The sequence below is a fragment of the Ipomoea triloba genome, chromosome 3 (assembly GCF_003576645.1).
Source record: "Ipomoea triloba cultivar NCNSP0323 chromosome 3, ASM357664v1".
NCBI classification, from domain to species: domain Eukaryota; kingdom Viridiplantae; phylum Streptophyta; class Magnoliopsida; order Solanales; family Convolvulaceae; genus Ipomoea; species Ipomoea triloba.
Window position 1 is genome coordinate 8,042,921 of NC_044918.1, and position 22,754 is coordinate 8,065,674.

The 22,754-nt window shown below is 35.6% G+C and overlaps 2 protein-coding genes and 1 pseudogene across 2 annotated transcripts; 1 reads left to right on the top strand and 2 right to left on the bottom strand.

Annotated features, from left to right (window-relative positions):
• Window positions 1–4,473: 4,473 nt before the first annotated feature.
• On the bottom strand, window positions 4,474–20,899 carry LOC116013247 (annotated as a pseudogene).
• On the top strand, window positions 16,366–17,388 carry LOC116012853. Its single transcript, XM_031252528.1, has 2 exons — window positions 16,366–16,641; window positions 16,831–17,388. Exons 1-2 carry the CDS (start codon window positions 16,366–16,368, stop codon window positions 17,386–17,388), a joined length of 834 nt encoding a protein of 277 aa, XP_031108388.1.
• A 264-nt stretch (window positions 20,900–21,163) lies between the features above and the next one.
• Window positions 21,164–22,726, bottom strand: LOC116012854 (ATP-dependent DNA helicase PIF1-like). The gene has a single exon (XM_031252529.1). The coding sequence runs from the start codon at window positions 22,724–22,726 to the stop codon at window positions 21,164–21,166; it is 1,563 nt and encodes a 520-aa protein (XP_031108389.1).
• Between the last annotated feature and the right edge of the window lie 28 nt (window positions 22,727–22,754).

The window sequence follows — 22,754 nt, forward strand, 5'->3', positions numbered from 1 at the left end:
AGTATCTTTTTTTTAGTAGTAATAGAAGCAAAAAAATTATGACATCCCAAATAAAATAAATGTGGTTTAACACGGGAAATGCTAATTAGGGCCTTAGGGTACACCCTTAACCTTATGTTAGATTGTTCGGTGAGACTAATGTTAGTAGAAAGCGCTTGGGATTTTCAGAAAAAAAAAAAAAAATTTTATTGTGTCACCATTCAAATAGGATCCTTTAAAATGGGCCTAGACCACACATAAAATTTCATGAGTCCGAGACCTTTGATCTAATCCAAGGTATTTGGATTAGATGCTTAGGTTCGATGATAATGTACTTGGGTTGAGACAGGATGCTTAGATTGGATCATGGTATTATGTTTGGACTACATTTGCCTATTATTCCATCAAAGACATTGAACACATTTAATTACATGCAAGTAAAAATATTTTTGAAATAAACACCAAATTCCAACCTTATGTTAGGTGGTTAGACTTGTCTTGCATGCAAGAAGTAGTAATATTTCCAAAGAATTAATACCAACCAAAGTCCCTCGAGTTTGGTGGTTTTACCATCTATAGTCCTAAACTTTCAATTAGAATCCCATAGTCCTTCGAGTTTCAATTTTTGACCTTCCATAGTCCTAGTTAATCACCATGGTCCTTCAAGTATAAATTTTAACCAGCCATGGTCCTTTACCTTTCGAAATTTAGCCAACCGCGATTCTCTTAGAAGGACCATGGCTGGTTAAAATTTAATACTTGAAGGACCATGGTGATTAACTAGGACCATGGAAGGTCAAAAATTGAAACTCGGGGAACTATGGAATCCCAATTGAAAGTTTAGGACTATAGATGGCAAAACCATCAAACTCGAGGGACCTTGGCGGGTATTAACTCTATTTCCAAAAGTGCAATGTCTCCTAACTAACTCGTACCAAGAAGATGAATTTGATTTACAGGAAAATCCACAATCGCTATTTGAAAGTGTGTAATAGGTGAAATGCGCTTTGTGGCCCTACCTAGTAAATGATCACAATGAGGTAAATCAATTTATTAGGTTGCCCATATCTGACCGGCTCAAATCAAGAAGACCAATACACAGCTCCCACGAGAAATCAAACTTAGAGCCTTGTGATGACCAAATTAATTGTCCGACCAACTTAGTTGTCATGCTTGTTACCTTTATGATGTCTAATACTCCATCTGTCCCATTTTATCTGTCATACTTACTATTCATTGGTCAAACCAACTCTTTATTCTTTGTTTACTTTCTTTAGTATTTTTTAATTTGATTTTTTGTGTTTAATAGTATTTTAGTGTAGTTTCTAAATATATAAATTTTGTACACTAATACTAAACTTAATATCATGAAAAATTAAATTAAAAATAACTTCAGTCAAACCTCGTTAATCGAATCAAACACATAAAATGAGACGGAGGGAGTAAGATTTACTTGTTTTACATGCAAGATGCAAGAAAAGTAGTTAAGTACTTGTAACAAGTTACAATCATATAATACGTACTATCCTCAATTACAAATTGCACCAAATACAATAATGTTATCCTCAATTACAAATTGCACCAAACACAACGTTATCCTTAATTACAAATTGTACCAAGTACAATGTTTTCAAATCATAAAGATCTACAAAGCAATAAATAACATAATTTGAATGATTCCATTTAGATATTTCAAAACTCAACCCAAAACCATTGACACACAACAAAAAGTTTAAAATAAGTCATTGAAAATGAAACGTCGTATGAGTTGCGTATAGTAGCAGAGCAATGGATTCAAATTGGTCCCAGAAACAAGTCAAAAATTGTCGAAAACCCAAAAACGCATGGCTGTGGAATAGAACAATTGCTTGTCATTTTTGCCAACTTGCCAAAGTCCCGACACACTTACCCAAATTAGAAATTACTCCACCACATTTTGCGAGCTTAATAATTGCAATTTTTGCCTAAATTTCCTTTTGACCAACCCCAGTTACCATTTTCCTTTTTGGAGAGTAAAGATACCAAAAGTCATACTCTCTTTTTACCAAATCACAATGCGCCAATAAGAAGAAGATGATCAAACTTTCCAATATCTCTCTAGCCCTTTTGTAATCTATTACAATGCAATATCTGTTCATAACTACTTTCTCAACCTGAGTCAATATTGACTCCACTAAGACTCAAACCCACCACCTCCCGTATAAAGGGAAGGGTTTGATGCCACTGGATCACAAGGTCCTTGACACTCTTCTCTAGTGTTTAATTTATCCCTTCATCTAAAATAAAATATAATCAGACACATTTTAACTTCCTAAAATTTTTAAATTAGCATTTTTCTCAGATTTAACTTCTCATATGGAAATTCTTACTATTAACCTTTAAAACAAAGCAAACCCTACATAGTACTCACACATATCAAACATAGCTCTTTTTTTCTTTTTTATTGCATCGACCCATCTATATATACTTGTCTTCTTTGGCTTCGTCTTCTCAAAACATAGCCTACCTTTTGTAAAATGTCTTCGGCTTCGGCTTCATCAAGTGTTCAAAACAACTTGGACTATGAGCATCTAATGTACTATTGTCGTGAATTGAAAGCCCCAATTTGCACAACACGAGATTCTAGGAGAAAATGTTATGTGCCAAAGATGGAAGCTAAGGTGCGATTATGTATATATTTTTTACATTGTTGTAAATTTTGGAATAACACATTATTAGTAAATGTATTTGAAATTTTTTCAAGAGGGTTGTGAGTGCAATTTTTTTTTTTTTTGGATCAAAAGAAAATGATAATGATGCATCTGGAATGGAGGAATTGAAGAAATTAATTACAACAATGAGAAGTCACTTGATTAGTGAAATATATGTTCTATGGGTATTAATTAAAAATGAAGTGCAGGAGAAGAAAGTGAAGGAGAAGAAAAAATGTCAAGAAAAAGTGTGTATTGATTTTAGTTGTAATTGTGTCCCTTTTAGTTAAGATTATGTTGCAATGAAGGCTTCTATTTATGAATTTGTAGTATTTAGGATGTTTTCTAATGAAAGTTTTTTTTTTTATTTTTTATTTTTGTAATGCCATTTGAATGTAATTTCTGTTTGTTAAGCTTAGCACTCTATTTGGTAATATTTTGGTCAGATTTTTGTTAGCATTTTGTGTATTAGCAAGGAAAGAAAACCACATCAACCTGGAATACACATAATGTCACTATTAGCAAGTTAAAATGATCATGAAATTGCCAAGTTTGTGGAAGCCCTATGGACCCAGCTGTTACCTGCCTATGAAGATGTTGGCGGGAATCACGCTCAACATATCCTGACTTATGGCTCAGAAATGATTTCAGTTATCAATAAGAAAATTGCTGGATACAACAAATCTTCACGTGTCAAGCAGCTAGTGATTAATCATTTTCCATCTAATAAAAAAGGAAAAATGCTGAATAACTCATTTCACAATAACTTGTTTTAGACTCTAAAACAAAACATTGTACGGAGTATTACCTAACAATATAATTTTATAATTTTTCACTTTATTATAGTTTTATATATAATTTTTCATCATTTCTTTTTTGAAAACATTTTTCATCATTTATAATATTGTATTTCGTATTCGATTGGTTGCGAAGCAATACCAGTGCATTTGATGATAAGATCAAAGATGATCTAGTTGAGATTGCAATACAAATAATCATATATGGGGGGAGAAATGTGTGCATGTATACTAACCTGTTATCAGGATGAATGACGAGACCACACGAGAGGTCTCTCAAGCCGTCGATGAGTGTTTGCCGGCTAGACGTCCGGCGAGTCGACGCCAGTCCTATCGCGTTCTGGATCATCAACGTGAATCGGCTCCCTCTCGACAACGACTCAGGTCATAATCAGGTGTAGCCGCCCCTTAACTTGTGGTCAGTGCGACCGCACCACTATGTATACAAATATATACCACTTAATGTTAGAAAATGCACCACACAAATATGCATCATTAAGTACGCATCACCAAAAAACACCACTATGTATGCAAATATACCCCACACAGTATTAGCAAATGCACCATTAGAGACAGGGGAGTTATGATGCATTATTTTGAGTGTGTGGTGTGTTTTTGTATATTTTCATTGTGGTGCGTTTTCTAACATTGAGTGGTGCATTTTCTAACCTTGAATTGTGCATTTTCTAATCTTGAGTGGAGTGAACCGCACTGACCGCATGGGAAGGCGTGGCCATATTTGAACAAATTTCTATATATATATATATATATATATATATATATATATATATATATATATACACACACACAAAGGGTATTTTTGTATTATAACATTAAAGCTATTCCCTATAGTTTGGAATTAGTTAATAACAAAGACCCCCTAAAAATGACTATTCCCCTACAAAGGGAATAGCTTATTCCTACAAACAATAGAATAGCTCTATGGTTAAAGTCTCACACATGACCCGCATTAACTCAATGCATCTTGTGCTCAATGATTATAAACATTTTCATAATTTCAAGCAGCAGCACACAACAACAATAATAATGAGATTCCCATTTCCCATTATGGCTGCTAACAGTTTTACCCAAATTTTAAAATACATCTCCAGCTAACCACAACTTTGATCAATTGGTGAATTCAAATGGCGATAGAGTTTGAAGAAGCCTGAAGCATCTTACTGGCAAAAGAAACATATAAAATCTTTGTTAATTTATCAAGAGATTAACTGAACTTTAGATGACAAGGCAATGACTCATTTTTGTTCCTCGTTTCAAAAGACATCATGGAAATAATAAACAATGAACATCTGCATCACTTAAGAATGGGTAAAACAAAATAAAGTATTCAATACAAAAAATAAACAATACTCGATGGCCAGCATGTTTATTTTTAAGTAATTGTTTTTACAGTAACTTAAGAGCGAAGCAGCCTTACCTTAAGACCGGTTGGAGAATAACAGATAGCATAAAAGAAGCTTTGATTGTGCAAACATATATGTATCAGCTAAATACCCCAAAATTGCCATATTGATAGATGAGCATGTGTTATGTCTCTCGTATTTGATTCTTTGAGGCTTACAGAGGTTGAACTTTGCCATGTTGACAATAAAACAGCTTCTGCATGTGTTAGAATTTGCATTACGTAACAACAAAGCTATGAGAATTCGCAGTTCATGTTTGGAGACACAAGCATCTAAACTTCCTACCAATAATGGTTCAGTCAACTTTCAGATCTGCAACAGGAAGACAATGATTCAGCTTAAAACAATGTGTCAGATCTTACAAACAAACTATTACTGCTACAGCAAGGAAGAACCAGGGAGGAAGAGCATTACCGAAAAACAAAAGCATGAGAATTTCACAGATGTTTAGCTCTCCAATCAACTGTTAAATTTTCATCACTGTTGACATCACTTGATGACTCTTCATCGCTAGACTCCTTGTTAGTGATCTGAGTATCTTTGCCACGAATGGTAGACTTGGCAGCCTTAAGTTCCATCTTTCTCTTCCTCAACCTCTCCACCCTTTCCCTATAGGCCCTGAAGTCGTGAGATGCAAAATGTTAGGTAAAATACCATACAGAAATTAACAGAAGCTTAACATAACAAAGCATTAACTTATTATTACCACACCAAAAGCTTACCTTTGTTCCACAGTCTCAGCCTCTTCAATCATATCAGCTGCATCATACTGCAAGATAGAGCACCATAAAGGTTAATAAATGGATGACAGAACTCATATGAAACAGGAATGATAATTCAGCAAAAATGTTTAGAAATTTGACCTCCTCTTCCTCTAAACGTTTGTCAACCTCCTGCAAGTCCTCCTGGATCAACTTCTCAAATTCCTTGTACTCATCCCTGTCCACAATTTTACATACAGTCAACATCATAGTTTCTTGCATCTGGATGACTATGATTGCAGTCACCAACAAGTGCACCAATTGAGAACATAGAAGACCATATGGCTAGACAATCTATTTGCGATTCAATTGACTTGACAGTATATCAAGTTGATCAAAATAGCAGTATGGCACAATCTACTGCAGAAATAGCATGTCCAAGAACCCTTTATACAATGGCTGCTAGGCAGACCTTGTTCAGGAAGTTCATAACAGATGAATTACCAATTCCATACAAGATAGCACTATTGTTTCATTTGAGGTTTGAGGGGGTAACGGGTGCCACTCCCCTCCTCCCCTCCTTTCCCCCTCCCCCCACCCCCACCCAAAAAGAAAAGCTTAATGAACTTCTGGCTTTCTAAAGTGGGCATTCCCACATTTTATGGGGTATCATAGTATCTCATTCTATCAGTAATCCATATCCAAGTGTATGTACTCTAGAGGGAGAGTAAGAACACAATCAAGATACAAGGACAAACAACCAAAAGCTTACTTGACATCAGGTTTGACTGGTGTAATACCACGTGCACGCAAATCAGCATCTTTATTATCATAAAATCCTTCAGGAAGAACTCCTTTGGCCTTCCTAGCTTCTGAACCAAGACTCTGTTTTGCTAGTTGTTCCCTGGATGGCCCCAATTCAGAAATTTTTTAGTTAACATTTTCATTTGCTATGTCCACTTTGCTCCTTGATATAGGTGGCTGCAATTCTTCAGTTTGAGCATTGACTGCAGTATGTTTGCAAGAGTCATGATCTCTCAACTTAATCAGATGAGATGCTCCAACAATATATTACTTAAGTTATTTAAGTTAAGTCCTTAGTGTGCAGTAAAAAGAATGCTCAGAAATAAGATATACCATAATGAAGGGTCTAACTATTACTCTGTTTTAGGCCAGATTCCAGCAATAAAAGTCTTACCACTTTTAGGTTTCTTTGTTTCTTTACAATCAAAGAAGTTGGGAGGAAGAGAAGATGATTGTCGACGTTTAGACAATCCTGCAGGTTCAGCTTCTTTATTATGCAACTCTTCATGATTCTCAGGCTCAGGCCTAGGTAAATCTTTAGAAAGCCCAGGCTTCAGATTCTTGGTTTGCTTTAGTGCAGCAGCATTGGCTTTGAGATTATTGATTGCCTGTGCAAGCATAAGCATGGAAATCAAATTGAAAAGCAAACAGCATGATGTAAAAAATAAAAGCAATGCATTAAAACTATTTCTAGAAGACCAGAACAATAAAGGGATGCATGTCAAGCTCAATGAATAAAAGGATGCATGTCTAGCTCATTAAGTAACCGATTATGATAAATTGGGTTTTGCTTATTTTTCCTTTTTTTTTTTTTTCCTGAAATATCATTTTTGAAGCAGCAAACCTAGAATAGTATCCTGTTGAGTAGAGTACATTTTCATCCCATATAGAAAAGTCAGCCTAGCACTTCAAATAAATACAATAAAATCCTACCGCATTGTGTTTACGAGAAGCTTGGTGAACAGTCCAGTCTGTCTCAGATTTCAGGATAACATCACAAACTCTACAGACAGGTTGCTCAAGCTCATTATACCTGTATCCAAAAGAGAAATACTTTTATTTTATTTATTTTTTTAATTAAAATAAGTAGAAACTTCAGTCATATTTTTGAAAAATGAAATATTGCACATCTCAATAAAGAGCTAGAATAAGGTGCACGCGAATAAAAAAAACACAAATACATAAAGAAAAAGGAAGATACCCCCAAAAGAAGAAGGAAGAATTAATGATTGCAGTCAGCAGCAACATAGGAGTTTGTGTACCCAGCGGAACAAAAAGTCTTTAGTGGGTACACAAACTAATGACTAAAATTGGAACATATAGTCAACAACAATCGAGATAGCAATCAACTGTTTGGGTGCATGTAATCCAAATTTAGGTGTGCCCACTTTTACATGTTCAGATCATCAACTTAGTTTAACTAGCATTAAAAAGTACTCCATAGCTTGTTATTCTAGCAGATTTCTAATTATTTATGACAACAAACCACAGCATTAGTTCCTCTAAGCTATAATCTCATATTACTGTTTTAGCCATTCTTTCTAATGCAAAACGACACATACAAAATATTGAACAACTTATTTGAGAATGACTTTTTCCTAAGCCTTTTGAATTTTCCATGATTCTCTTCCCAGCCAAATTTGAATTTTCCATGATTCTAGCAACTGTCGTTGCTCTACCAGGAGGTTTTGGTTACCCCTTACCTTGGCCAACTGGATTCCTTCACATATTCCCCAAAATTCCATGATGCAGGTATGCAATTCAGTGTTATCAAGGCGTCGCCTAGGCGTCCGGTCGGTCGGGACCGAACGCCTAATGTGGTCGCCTCGCCTAAGTGCAGAATACAACCCCAAAACTCCACAAAACATACATGGGTAGAACCTACACACTAAGGCGAGTCTACCGGTGTAATTTTTAGTCGGAGAAGTCGCCGGAATCTTCCTCACGCGGCGGCGCGTGGAGTCGGAGTGGCGGCGGCGCGGCAGCGCGTGGAGGAGCAAAGTAGGAGCAAAATAAGGATCTTTGCATCGTCCTCCTGTTCCGAGCAAAGCCCATTCCTCTTTGTAGAAACATTATGGAGCAAAGTAGGAGCAAAATAAGGATCTTTGCATTAGTAGCACAGTGCTGATAGTGGGAGTAGTATTTCCAGGAAAAGAGTTCTTTTTTGTCTCAATTCCTATGTATATAAATGTGTAATCAGTGTGTAGTGATAATACATAGAATTATAGAAATATACAAAAGCTTTCAATTTTACTCTTCTCAAGGCTACAACTTCCTAGAGGAGAGTAAATGGGGCTACTACAATTCCCTAAAGTAAAGTAAATATGGCTGCCTATTCCCAACACACATCATGTCTAATTGCCTATTCACATCCTAATTATTTTGTATGGGAATATATATATATATATATATATATAACTCATCGCCTAGGCGGCCGCCTAGTCGACAGTCGACGGCATCTCGCCTAGAAAGTCCGCCTAGATAACTATGGCATCACCACACCATTATTAACCACACAGCCTGCAACCCACATTCCATTCAAGTTCCAAATCAAGCACCTGTACTTTCCATCCACTGCTTGTACAGTATTCAACTCCAAATACCCAAGGGGTGATGGATCACAGTCAATATGTTGAAACCAAGTGGATTTATTTTTTGTCCCATAAACCCCCTCTATTATCGCGATCATAATATGCCATAGCTGTAGAATTTTTTTTCCATCTCGGTTTTTTTAACAAATTGAGCTCTATAGATTCAGAATCGTCTAAAGATATATCTTTCAGTACAATAGTTATATGGCAGGTGGTTCTTTTTATCGGATAACTACGTCCGCGAGCTCGAGGTTTGAATTTCTTTACGGTAGTCCCCTCATTCACTTCAGCTTTACTAATAACTAAATTGGCTTCATTGGAAGCCATAGTGTAACTAGCGTTTGCTGCTGCAGAATAAACCAATTTAAAAATGGGATAACCTGCTCGATAGGGCATTAGTTCTAATATCATAAGTGTTTCCTCATAGGAACGCCCACGAATTTGGTCAATGACTCTTCGTGCTTTGTCAGCCGACATAGATATATGTTGACCTAAAGCGTATACTTCTGGTTTTTTCTTCTTTAGCACCTGGTACATAAAGTTTGCCTCCTACTAATGAATCATAAGCATCTAGATCTTTTTTTAGTATTTTAGACCTTACATATTGGAATTTTAAATCATTGAGATTCTTTTTCTCTCTTTCTCTCCTCCTTCCATTTATCCACATCTTTTTTCTCTTCTAATTTTGCTTTGCAACTTAGAATCTTTTTTGTTTATGAAAAAAAAATGGCAGTTGCTACAAAGATATGACCTATACTATATATCATATCGTGACTGGTTCTTTAGATCCAGATAATGCGAAGTTGATGAGTTGGTTATTAGTTCTTCTCTAGTTATTAGTTCATACTATGGGTCTGGTTTAATCCTAACCCTAAAAAATCAACGAGTCACACACTAAGCATAGCAATGATATCAAATGGTCAATCGAATTTTTATTCAACCCTATAGAATTCAGTATTAGAAATTAGAATTGCTCCCTTTGATTGACCAGAAAAAGAATGACCGAGGTTCTCTGCTTTTGTTCAATTACTGGTATCGAAGGGAAAGATAAGTAATAAAGGTTTATTAGGCCTCGTCCAGAAATATCCAAATTTTTATGCCTAATACCCCATAGATAGTTCGAACTGGATAAGAACAATAATCAATTTTAGCTCGAATAGTTTGTCGGGGAACCCTCCCTTCTCTGATCCATTCCACACGTGCAATTTCCTTTCCGTCAATGCGCCCTGCAATTTGTACTTGAATTCCTTTTGTATCTGCTTTTTCAGCTAATTCAATAGCTTTTTTCATTGCTTTTCGAAATGAAACTCTATTCTTTAATTGTCCGGCTATAAATTCGGCAAGAATTTTAGGGTTTCCGTAAGGTTTTGCAATTCTTGTGATAACAATGTTCAGTTTTCGGTTTACACAATTCAATTCTTTTTGTAGAGTCATTTGTAATTCTTCGGTTGCTCGCGGTCTATTTTCTATTAATAATTTTGGAAATCCCATAAAGATTATGACTTTGATCAGATCGATTCCTTTTTGAATATCTATACGTGCAATTCCCTGGACGCCAGAGGATGTTATCATATTCTTTTGTACATAATTCTTGATAAAATTTCTTATTTTTTGATCTTCTTGTAGACTTTCAGAATAATTTTTTGGTTGTGAAAACCAAAGGGAATGATGACCTTGGGTTGTACCAAGTCTGAAACCAAGTGGATTTATTTTTTGTCCCATAAACCCCCTCTATTATCGCGATCATAATATGCCATAGCTGTAGAATTTTTTTTCCATCTCGGTTTTTTTAACAAATTGAGCTCTATAGATTCAGAATCGTCTAAAGATATATCTTTCAAATCAGTAAATCAGTATTCATGCTTTATTACACTGCCTTTTATGATAGACCTTACATATTGGAATTTTAAATCATTGAGATTCTTTTTCTCTCTTTCTCTCCTCCTTCCATTTATCCACATCTTTTTTCTCTTCTAATTTTGCTTTGCAACTTAGAATCTTTTTTGTTTATGAAAAAAAAATGGCAGTTGCTACAAAGATATGACCTATACTATATATCATATCGTGACTGGTTCTTTAGATCCAGATAATGCGAAGTTGATGAGTTGGTTATTAGTTCTTCTCTAGTTATTAGTTCATACTATGGGTCTGGTTTAATCCTAACCCTAAAAAATCAACGAGTCACACACTAAGCATAGCAATGATATCAAATGGTCAATCGAATTTTTATTCAACCCTATAGAATTCAGTATTAGAAATTAGAATTGCTCCCTTTGATTGACCAGAAAAAGAATGACCGAGGTTCTCTGCTTTTGTTCAATTACTGGTATCGAAGGGAAAGATAAGTAATAAAGGTTTGAATTTCTTTACGGTAGTCCCCTCATTCACTTCAGCTTATACCCCATAGATAGTTCGAACTGGATAAGAACAATAATCAATTTTAGCTCGAATAGTTTGTCGGGGAACCCTCCCTTCTCTGATCCATTCCACACGTGCAATTTCCTTTCCGTCAATGCGCCCTGCAATTTGTACTTGAATTCCTTTTGTATCTGCTTTTTCAGCTAATTCAATAGCTTTTTTCATTGCTTTTCGAAATGAAACTCTATTCTTTAATTGTCCGGCTATAAATTCGGCAAGAATTTTAGGGTTTCCGTAAGGTTTTGCAATTCTTGTGATAACAATGTTCAGTTTTCGGTTTACACAATTCAATTCTTTTTGTAGAGTCATTTGTAATTCTTCGGTTGCTCGCGGTCTATTTTCTATTAATAATTTTGGAAATCCCATAAAGATTATGACTTTGATCAGATCGATTCCTTTTTGAATATCTATACGTGCAATTCCCTGGACGCCAGAGGATGTTATCATATTCTTTTGTACATAATTCTTGATAAAATTTCTTATTTTTTGATCTTCTTGTAGACTTTCAGAATAATTTTTTGGTTGTGAAAACCAAAGGGAATGATGACCTTGGGTTGTACCAAGTCTGAAACCAAGTGGATTTATTTTTTGTCCCATAAACCCCCTCTATTATCGCGATCATAATATGCCATAGCTGTAGAATTTTTTTTCCATCTCGGTTTTTTTAACAAATTGAGCTCTATAGATTCAGAATCGTCTAAAGATATATCTTTCAGTACAATAGTTATATGGCAGGTGGTTCTTTTTATCGGATAACTACGTCCGCGAGCTCGAGGTTTGAATTTCTTTACGGTAGTCCCCTCATTCACTTCAGCTTTACTAATAACTAAATTGGCTTCATTGGAAGCCATAGTGTAACTAGCGTTTGCTGCTGCAGAATAAACCAATTTAAAAATGGGATAACCTGCTCGATAGGGCATTAGTTCTAATATCATAAGTGTTTCCTCATAGGAACGCCCACGAATTTGGTCAATGACTCTTCGTGCTTTGTCAGCCGACATAGATATATGTTGACCTAAAGCGTATACTTCTGGTTTTTTCTTCTTTAGCACCTGGTACATAAAGTTTGCCTCCTACTAATGAATCATAAGCATCTAGATCTTTTTTTAGTATTTTAGTATTAACATTACCGACGACGAGATCTATTATCACCTTTTGTGTGGACCATAGTTTGTTTATAGCTAAAATCCATATCCAGTCCCATAGGAATCCTTCCCACTATTCATAATTTTATGTTCCAGCATGCCATTGCAAAGGTGCATTCCCTGAATAAATGATTTAGGATCTATTGTCCCTCGCAAGATACTCCCTACAACTTATTATTATTCCACAACTACCTACATGAGTCCCCAATCACATAGTTCATTAAAGTTCACTTTTTTCCTTCACTAATTTTGTTGCACAAAACAATTTGTTTAGTTACCTTACAAGAGGACTCTCAATTCGCTTCTCTTTCCTTTGTGCTAGTTTTGCCCGAAAAAGTGCCTTCTTATCAGCCATAGCAATAGTTTTTAAAATATCAGCCACTGACTTTCTCTTTCTTTATGTGAGTAACAGCTGCAGTACACACAAAATCACAGACCAAGGTGGTTATATACACATTCCTTTCTACATAAATGCTAAGTAAAGATGTTGGAGTGTATGATGTGTATTTTCACATGTATTGTTTCTGGATCCTTATGAACTTTTTTTTTAGAGAAAAAATTAAGCTTGATGAACTGCAGTACATTAGATGTTGACTAGCCATAAAACTATGCACATAGTCCTATTTATCATGGAATATTCATTTCAGATCAGAGATTATACAAAATCTAAAATTAAACAGTGAATATTTTTTAGTGATTTAACTTATTGAACTTTGCATTTTCAATACTGCTTATAAAACATATCTGCCAAATCCATGTATGTTGTAGACACCAATTGCAACCTGGATTGTTTAAAACCACAGAGTCACATTAATGCTTATCAATATCTAAATACTGATCAAAATGATCAGATCAATTAAAATTGAAAGCACAATCAATTCATATAACTCCTGAATGAATCAAATTGCATGTAAGTAGGCTGTTTAATGGAGAAACTATCTAACTAATATGAATTGAGTTCATCAGTCATAACATGTGTAGAAATAGGGGTCGGCATTTCGGTTTTCGGATCGGTTTTATTCGGTTTCGGTTCGGTTTAAATCGGTTTGGTTTCGGATCGGTTTTATTTCGGTTCGGTTTCGGTTTGGTTTTAGACCCCTCAATGTGAACATTTCCTAAATTTTGAACATACTACCAAATAATACATATTCAAATAAATATCCCAAATCCAAAGTCTAATGCTAACATTACAAATTAACAATTCAAAGTTTCAAATACAATCAACATATCCAATGTTTAACACCAAAATAACAATTTAATCATAGACCGGAAGTCCAATGGTGGAAGTCCACTTTTTGAACGTTTCCTTTTTTGCCCAACCGATTGTTCAATTGAATCATTTGGACTTGGAGTGTCTTGATTACAAGATGAAGAACCATCCATCTATATAGTTAATAATCGATAAAACAAAAGTTATTAAAAGTTTATAAATTAAAAAATTTATCTATCTTGACATAACACAATTCCAGTGAACTTGAAATTTTATCTATCTTGACATAATACAATTCCATATCAAAAGTTATTCAAGGTATAATTCGGCATTATATATATATATATATATATATATATATATATATATATATATACACATACATAGAAATGAGTTCTCGTGCGGTGGAAATTTGATCTTTTTGCATTTCAGTCAAATTTAAGATGCATGAATTTACTTCTTAAAGTACGAGGTTTTTGTGCTTAGGTTGAGTTAGTTGTTGAAATTTATGGTGCGTGAATTTTCTTCTTAAGGTGCATGAGTTTCCTTCTTAAGGTGCGTGATTTGTGTACTTAAGGTGGGTCATTTAAACCAATTTTTTAAAAAGATGTTTAATAAAACACACATGAAGTACACAAATCACGCACCTTAACATACAAATGAAAAAAAAGTGTCATTTTAAACCTTTAGGTAGAGCCGTCAAAACAGGCTTAGCCCGCGGCCCCGCCCCGTACTTAGGTAGGGGGCGGGAGTATTATATATATATATATAAAATATAATCTGTAGTGTAGTACTATATATATATAAGATATAATATATATATATATATATAAAATATAATCTGTAGTGTAGTACTATATATATATAAGATATAATATATATAATATATAATCTGTAGTATAATATATCAAAAAAACTCCACTGTGTAGTAGTACATAAATATAGTAATAATATAATCTATGGTGCAGTACGTACATATATAATATATAATCTAAATCAATATAAATATATTAAAATAATCTAATAATCTACTACATAACATTTTGAAATTGATTTTTTTAAAAAAATACACTGGCAAGGGCCCGCCCAACCCGCGGGCTTACGGCGGGGCGGTCCGGGCCTGGAAAATTCAGGCCCGCCAAGCAGCGGGCTTTTTTTGGCCCGCTCCGTCCCGCCAGCTCTACCTTTAGGTGCGTGGTTTGTTTCCTTAAGATGTGTCATTTATTTATTAATTTTATAAACAATTTTATGAATCATTTAGGTTGTTTAGGGCTCCGATGAGAACATTAATAGAGGACATGCATTTTTTATTTTAATTTTAAATGATTTGAGCCATTAATCTAGATTTGATCAATGGCTTAGATCTAACCCCATTTTTTACTCAGTAGCAATCCTGCACCTAAACCCTTCCCTACACACACACGCATACATATATATACATACATACATACACACATACACACGCGCACAACACCAAACACCAAACAATTGAATTTTTTAAAATTAATAACTGAGTTCTCGTTCAGTCAACATTTAAATGCGCCCTATTTGATCCTCCGGGGTTTCCGGAACAAGATCGTATTCATCCTCCGCAGGCTCGCAAAATGGTGCCATTCCAGGATCAGGAATCATCTCAGGCAAAGTGCCAAGGATTCTCTTCATGTCATACCTTTGTAAGGTCTTAGTAAGCTTCTGAATGATTTTACTCTGCATCTTGAATTGTCCTTTCTTGTAGACCACTTGCCGTATTCCAAAACTAGCTCTTTCCCAATCTGAGTGGACAATATCCGATTGAAAAAAGACTCGGCCCGGTTGCGCTCATTGAATATTTGAGGTGCCAGCATGAATGGGTATTTAACTGCATCGTCCAGGTAGGCCGACGATGACTTGTAGTCGGCCATAATTGAAACAAAATTCTTTTTAAGTTCAGCGAGAGTCTTCTCAGCAACTTGAATTTTGTTTTTTAGATCCTCAAGCTCATGCTCCCTAGCCCTCAAACCTGTATAAGTTTCAAGTGCTTTCTCACCTAATTTTTCATTAAGATCTGCAATTTGTTTTAAAATTGATGCCATGGAATCCATCATCTGCAAGCTAAGATAGGTTAGTAATGATAGTACCGACCATGCAAGATTTATCGAAATTACCGTAATTAATTGTTTCTCGATCTCAAGGTCGATGATGTCCTTCCTTTGGCCAGGCAGGGTTGATTGGATATTACGGATAACGGAAGATGGCACTGAGTATGACGTTAATTGTTTAACATGCTGGTCGATGTCAAAGGAGCCTCGAGTTGTAGATGCCTCATCAATTGTGCTTCTGTAACAGAGTCAGCTTTATTATATAAAAAGTTTTACTACATGGACTCCAATTTTCTACTCCATCACTTTTACTCCCTATATCCACAACAGAGTTGATACCTAAAGTTGTGAATCCCTCCTCTTTTGCAAAATTCAGGCCAATAAGCCTTAGTAATTTCAGTAGCAAGATCCTAACTAAAATAATGGTCATGAGAATGGTTGATATTTTAGCTAGGATCATATCTCATTAAGGGGAGGGATATCATAGATAATGTGTTATTGGCCCAAGAGTTGTGCCATGGAATGACAATGGCTAATGAAGATGTTGTCCTGAAATTGAACATGTCTAAGGCCTATGATAGAATGTCTTGGGAATGTGTTTTGATGGTGCTTAAAAAATTGGGTTTTTGTAAGGAATGGATTAACTTGATACATGGGACAGTGAATAATATTTGGTACTCAGTGATTGTAAATGGAGAGCAACATGGCTTCTTCCATTCTACAAGAGGGTTGAGGCAAGGAGACCCCCTGTCCCCCTCTGTATTTGTGATAGCTGCTGAAATTGAGACTAGTAGACTTATGAGAGTGGGCTAAATGAATGAGCTTAAAAAAAAGTGGGCACCTGACAACATAAATGTATAATTCGGCACTATATATATATATATATATATATATATATAAACACACACACATACATACATAGAAATGAGGCATCTACAACTCGAGGCTCCTTTGACATCGACCAGCATGTTAAACAATTAACGTCATACTCAGTGCCATCTTCCGTTATCCGTAATATCCAATCAACCCTGCCTGGCCAAAGGAAGGACATCATCGACCNAGAAAGCACTTGAAACTTATACAGGTTTGAGGGCTAGGGAGCATGAGCTTGAGGATCTAAAAAACAAAATTCAAGTTGCTGAGAAGACTCTCGCTGAACTTAAAAAGAATTTTGTTTCGATTATGGCCGACTACAAGTCATCGCCAGCCTACCTGGACGATGCAGTTAAATACCCATTCATGCTGGCACCTCAAATATTCAATGAGCGCAACCGGGCCGAGTCTTTTTTCAATCGGATATTGTCCACTCAGATTGGGAAAGAGCTAGTTTTGAAATACGGCAAGTGGGCCTACAAGAAAGGACAATTCAAGATGCAGAGTAAAATCATTCAGAAGCTTACTAAGACCTTACAAAGATATGACATGAAGAGAATCCTTGGCATTTTGCCTGAGATGATTCTTGATCCTGAAATGGCACCATTTTGCGAGCCTGCAGAGGATGAATACGATCTTGTTCCGGAAACCCCAGAGGATCAAATAGGGCGCATTTAAATGTTGACTGAACGAGAACTCAATTATTAATTTTAAAAAATTCAGTTGTTTGGTGTTTGGTGTTGTGCGCGTGTGTATGTGTGTATGTATGTATGTATATATATGTATGTCTGTGTGTGTAGGGAAGGGTTTAGGTGCAGGATTGCTACTGAGTAAAAAATGGGGTTAGATCTAAGCCATTGATCAAATCTAGATTAATGGCTCAAATCATTGAAAATTAAAATGAAAAATGCATGTCCTCTATTAATGTTTTCATGGGAGCCCTAAACAACCTAAATGATTCATAAAATTGTTTATAAAATTAATAAATAAATCACAAATCTTAAGGAAACAAACCACGCACCTAAAGGTAGAGCTGTCAATACGGGCTGGCGGGACGGGGCGGGCCAAAAAAAAAGCCCGCTCCTTGGCGGGCCTGAATTTTCCAGGCCCGAACCGCCCCACCGTAAGCACGCGGGATAGGCGGGCCCTCGCCAGTGTGTTTTTTTTTTTTTAATCAATTTCAGAATGTTACGTAGTAGATTATTAGATTATTTTAGTATATTTATATTGATTTAGATTTAGATTATATATTATATATGTGCGTACTGCACCATAGATTATATTATTACTATATATATGTACTACACAGTGGAGTTTTTTTGATATATTATACTACAGATTATATATTATATATATTATATCTTATATATATGTAGTACTACACTACAGATTATAATATATATATATATATATATATATATATATATAGAATACTACTAGTACTACACAGCTCCACTATGGTACTTTGGCGGGTAGCCCACCGGCCTGCCCCGCCAAGCCCGCGGGCTTAGTGGGGCGGGCTAAAAAGCCCCGCTCTTTAGAAGGCTTGTATTTTCGAAACCCGCCCCCTACCTAAGTAGGGGATGGGGCGGGGCGGGCCGGGGGCTAAACCTGTTTTGGCGGCTCTACCTAAAGGTTTAAAATGACACCTTTTTTTTTCATTTGTATGTTAAGGCGCGTGATTTGTGTACTTCATGTGTGTTATTTTAAACATCTTTTTAAAAAATTGGTTTAAATGACCCACCTTAAGTACATAAATCACGCACCTTAACATACAAATCACGCACCTTAAGAAGCACGAGAACTCATTTCTATGTATGTATGTGTGTGTTTATATATATATATATATATATAATGCCGAATTATACATTTATGTTGTCAAGTGCCCACTTTTTTTATGCTCATTCATTTAGCCCACTCTCATAAGTCTACTAGTCTCAAGTCTGTTCTCCACTATTCGTTATTCTATTTAGTGAACTGGAATTGTTGTTCCAGTTCACTGGAAATTCCAGTGAACTGGAGTTCACTGGAACACAATTCCGAATTCAAGAACCTAAATTGTATTATTGTAGTTCGCAATTTCGCATTTTCATATCAAGAATCTAAATGAAGAACTCAATATTCAATAGACAAAAATGGCAAATATTATACCTCAAATTCAAGAACCCTAAATCAAAATTGAAAAATTAAAAAAGAAGACAAGAACTCAATAGGCAAAAATGGCAAATATTATACCCTAAATGCCTAAATTCAAGAACCCTAAGGTGTAAGTCAAGATATAGGATAGTATAACAAAAGATTACCTCGGCCATCAATGTGAAAGAGGCGGTGCGGCGTGAGTGCGATGTGCCGGTGCCGGTCGGAGAGCTGCCGGCGGCGTGCGATGTGCGTCAATGCGAACTTCGGTCGGAGAGCTGCGGCGGAGATCTGCGATGTGCGAGCCTGCGTCCTGCGATGTGCGACAGCTTCCGGCCTTCCGGCCTTCCGCACTTCCGAGTTCCGCCTTAGGGAGTTAGGGTCTGTCTCTGTTAGTTCTTACTTGGTTATAATTTATATTATATAATATATATTTAAAAAAAAAAAAAAACGATCGGTATCGGTTCGGTTCGGTTTTTAACCGAACCAAACCGGACCGATTGGTTTCTACTAAATCTATATCGATCGGTTTTTCGGTCTAGAACCGAACCGAACCGGCTCGGTTCAGTTCGGTTTAATCGAACCGAAATGCCCCGGCCTATGTAGAAAAGTTGGCTGTCATGATCCAAATGAACACATTAATTACTTAAAATGTAAGATGTAAGTATAATTAAACAGAGTAATTACTTCTGTATACCCCTACAGGTCTAAACAACAAGTGATAAAATCAAATTATCATTAAAAATTCTTTATGGTAAAAACTTAGAATAAAATAGAGACAGATGAATTCTTTGAATACCTCCGATTTATCAAGTATAGTCCATGTCATAAAAACAAATACTTCAGATATAGTTATATTTCGGGACCATAACTTTATGATGTGTAATGGCTTCTACTGATTAAATTCCTATTACAATTTACCATAATAATTAATTTGCAGATTACTCTAAAGGAAGCTATAAAAGCAATACCAACTCAAATTCAAAATTACAAAAAGCTATCACTGAATCACTATAGAAAATTTGAGCATCAACAAAGCCAGAGATGAACCAAATAAAAGCATCTGTGTCATAGGCAGTAAGCGTAAAACAAGGGCTAACTACGAAGGGTTTTCATTCTTCCTATAATTTCCACTCTTTTTTTTTTTTTTTTGCAAGTTTCAACTTTTTAAAATTTTCTGGTAATTCAATACTTAAATATAAAAATTAAATTTAAACTCATCTTTGTTGAGATATGGTCATTTAGCTTTATAATATTCACCTGTAAGAAAAATACAGTAAAAAACATTTCAATGTATGTAAATCACAACACAATGAACACCTAACCATAGATAAAAAGCCACAATTCAAATATTAGTTGTAACCACGGCAGTAAACATAGATCTGCATATTCGATTGAGCTTTGCTCTCATATTTAGTAAAAACAAGTTGTAATAGGACTAAGGCTAACTGACGATTAACCAAACCACGCAATATCAGTAATACACTATAATAAACAACACATGCATCACAGAAATGTTAAGACAAAAAGGCACAATTCAAACATAGGTCTGCAGATTCGATTGAGCTTTGGTCTCATATTTAGTAAAAACAAGTTGTAATAGGACTAAGGCTAACTGACGATTAACCAAACCACGCAATATCAATAATACACTATAATAAACAACACATGCATCACAGAAATGTTAAGACAGCCCTAGATACAGAATTTAGCTACGACATAATCAACATAGCACTAGATTCTAAAACCTTATTTTCTAAATTGAAGAACTAATACCAGAGAATCGTTCATTCTTTGGATTAATTCACCAAATTACAGCTCAAAGACAAAGAAGGAAAAAAAAGGAGTAAATAACAAATACATAACCTGTTGCGAGTGTTGATACCATAGTATCATCCCGTGCGAATTCAATAACATTTGGGTCAGAGATATAAGGAAGAAGGAATCGTAGTGAATTCAGCGATACCGACTAAAAATGGCGACGGACAGAGGAGCTGCAAGTGAGAGTTGGCGACAATGGACATGGGGAAAGGGTGTCGACAGATTAGGATCTTCTAGATCTTTAACCTTTTTTTTTTCTTTTTATTATTATTATTATGTAATGTAATCTATCTATACTCTATACTATCTCTTATCTCTTATCTCTTATCTCTTATTATAACTAGTATTGCACCCGTGCGATGCACGGCCTTTAGTAGTTGTTGATTTTGAACGATAATAATTGTCTAATAAATTGGAAAAAAAAAAGGAAAATAACATATTATAGTACTCGTTGAAAAAGATTATGGCTTCATTATATATTGAATGGAAAATAGAATTACAAATTATTGAAAATTTCATTGTAAACCACATTTTGTGTATAGTTGACTAAGCCCTTGGTTTCATCAGCAATTAAGACTTTGAGTCCATCCGGATTACTAACACGGGAAACTGCAACATAAAACTGACCATGATTGAATACTGGTTTCTTCAATAGTAAACCTACTACTGACAATGTTTGTCCCTGGCTTTTGTTTATTGTCATTGCATAGGACAACATCACCGGGAACTGCTTCCTTTGAAATTTGAACGGAAGTCTTGGATCTGACGGAGTCAAAGATAGGCGGGGTATCAATACATTTGTCCCATAATGTGTGCCACATAATATCTTGGCTTCAATCACATGGTTACCTAACTTGGTGACAATCAACCGCGTTCCATTACAAAGACCAATCGAATGGTCGATATTCCTCAACAACATTATTGGAGATCCAACCTTTAATTCTAAGGAATGGTTTGGTACACCAGAACACTTTAAACTGTTTAAAAATTCAGTAGTGTGCACTTCGGCCAACATATTGTCATTAGTATCCGCTTTGCAAACAAAATCACAACTTAAATAAGTCTTTGATGATGATTGATTTAAATTGTTCATGTATTGATTGACTTGATCCACAACATCTAATGTTGGTGCCAAAATAGCTCTACTCTTCAACTGTTCAGGATCTATAACACCCGTACCAAATGTCGGAAATGTTTCGTCAACAATTTGTTTGATAGGATCTCCTCTGTTTTGCAATAGAAACTGTGAAGGAATATTGATATTGCAATCATCCTCGGTATTACCACCAAGCTTTCCATCACCTAAGTCCGCAATCCATTTTGCAAATGCATCTAATTTCTCTATCTCTCCTTCAGCCGTAACACTACGCAGTCTTAGATTCTTTGTAAGACGCAGGACTTGACAATTAGTCCACAGATATGAAGAATTTATACTGGCTTGGACAATGTCCTGTCTTGTCCCTTTTGGAATAACTGGTAGAATATGCCTGAAATCACCACCTAAAACCACTGTTTTACCACCAAAGGTCTTGTTACAGCTTAAAGAATCAGAGAACCTGAGGATGTCTCTCATTGTTTTATCTAATGCTTCAAAACAATGTTTGTGCATCATAGGAGCTTCATCCCAAATTATTAGCTTTGCTTTGATAATGAGTTCAGCTAATGGACTACCTTGCTTGATGTTGCATGTCGAGTCTTCATTTATAGAAATAGGTATTGCAAACCTTGAGTGAGCAGTCCTACCACCTGGTAGCAATAGTGAAGCTATACCACTGGATGCAACATTCAGTACAATCTCTCCCCTTGACCGTAAAGCAGCTGATAGTGTCTTCCATAAAAATGTTTTCCCCGTGCCACCATATCCATAGACAAAGAAGAGCCCACCTTTATTGGTATCCACATCATACATGACTTTATTGTATATCAGTAACTGCTCATCAGTTAAGTTTCCCACCAATAGGTCATGTTCTTCCTTTAACAGTTGCCGATCATATGAGAGTTCTTCATATATGAGAGGATTCACCAATAGACTGTTACTTGGTTCATCAGGTATATGCATTGGTGGATAATCTTGTAATGACTTGTTG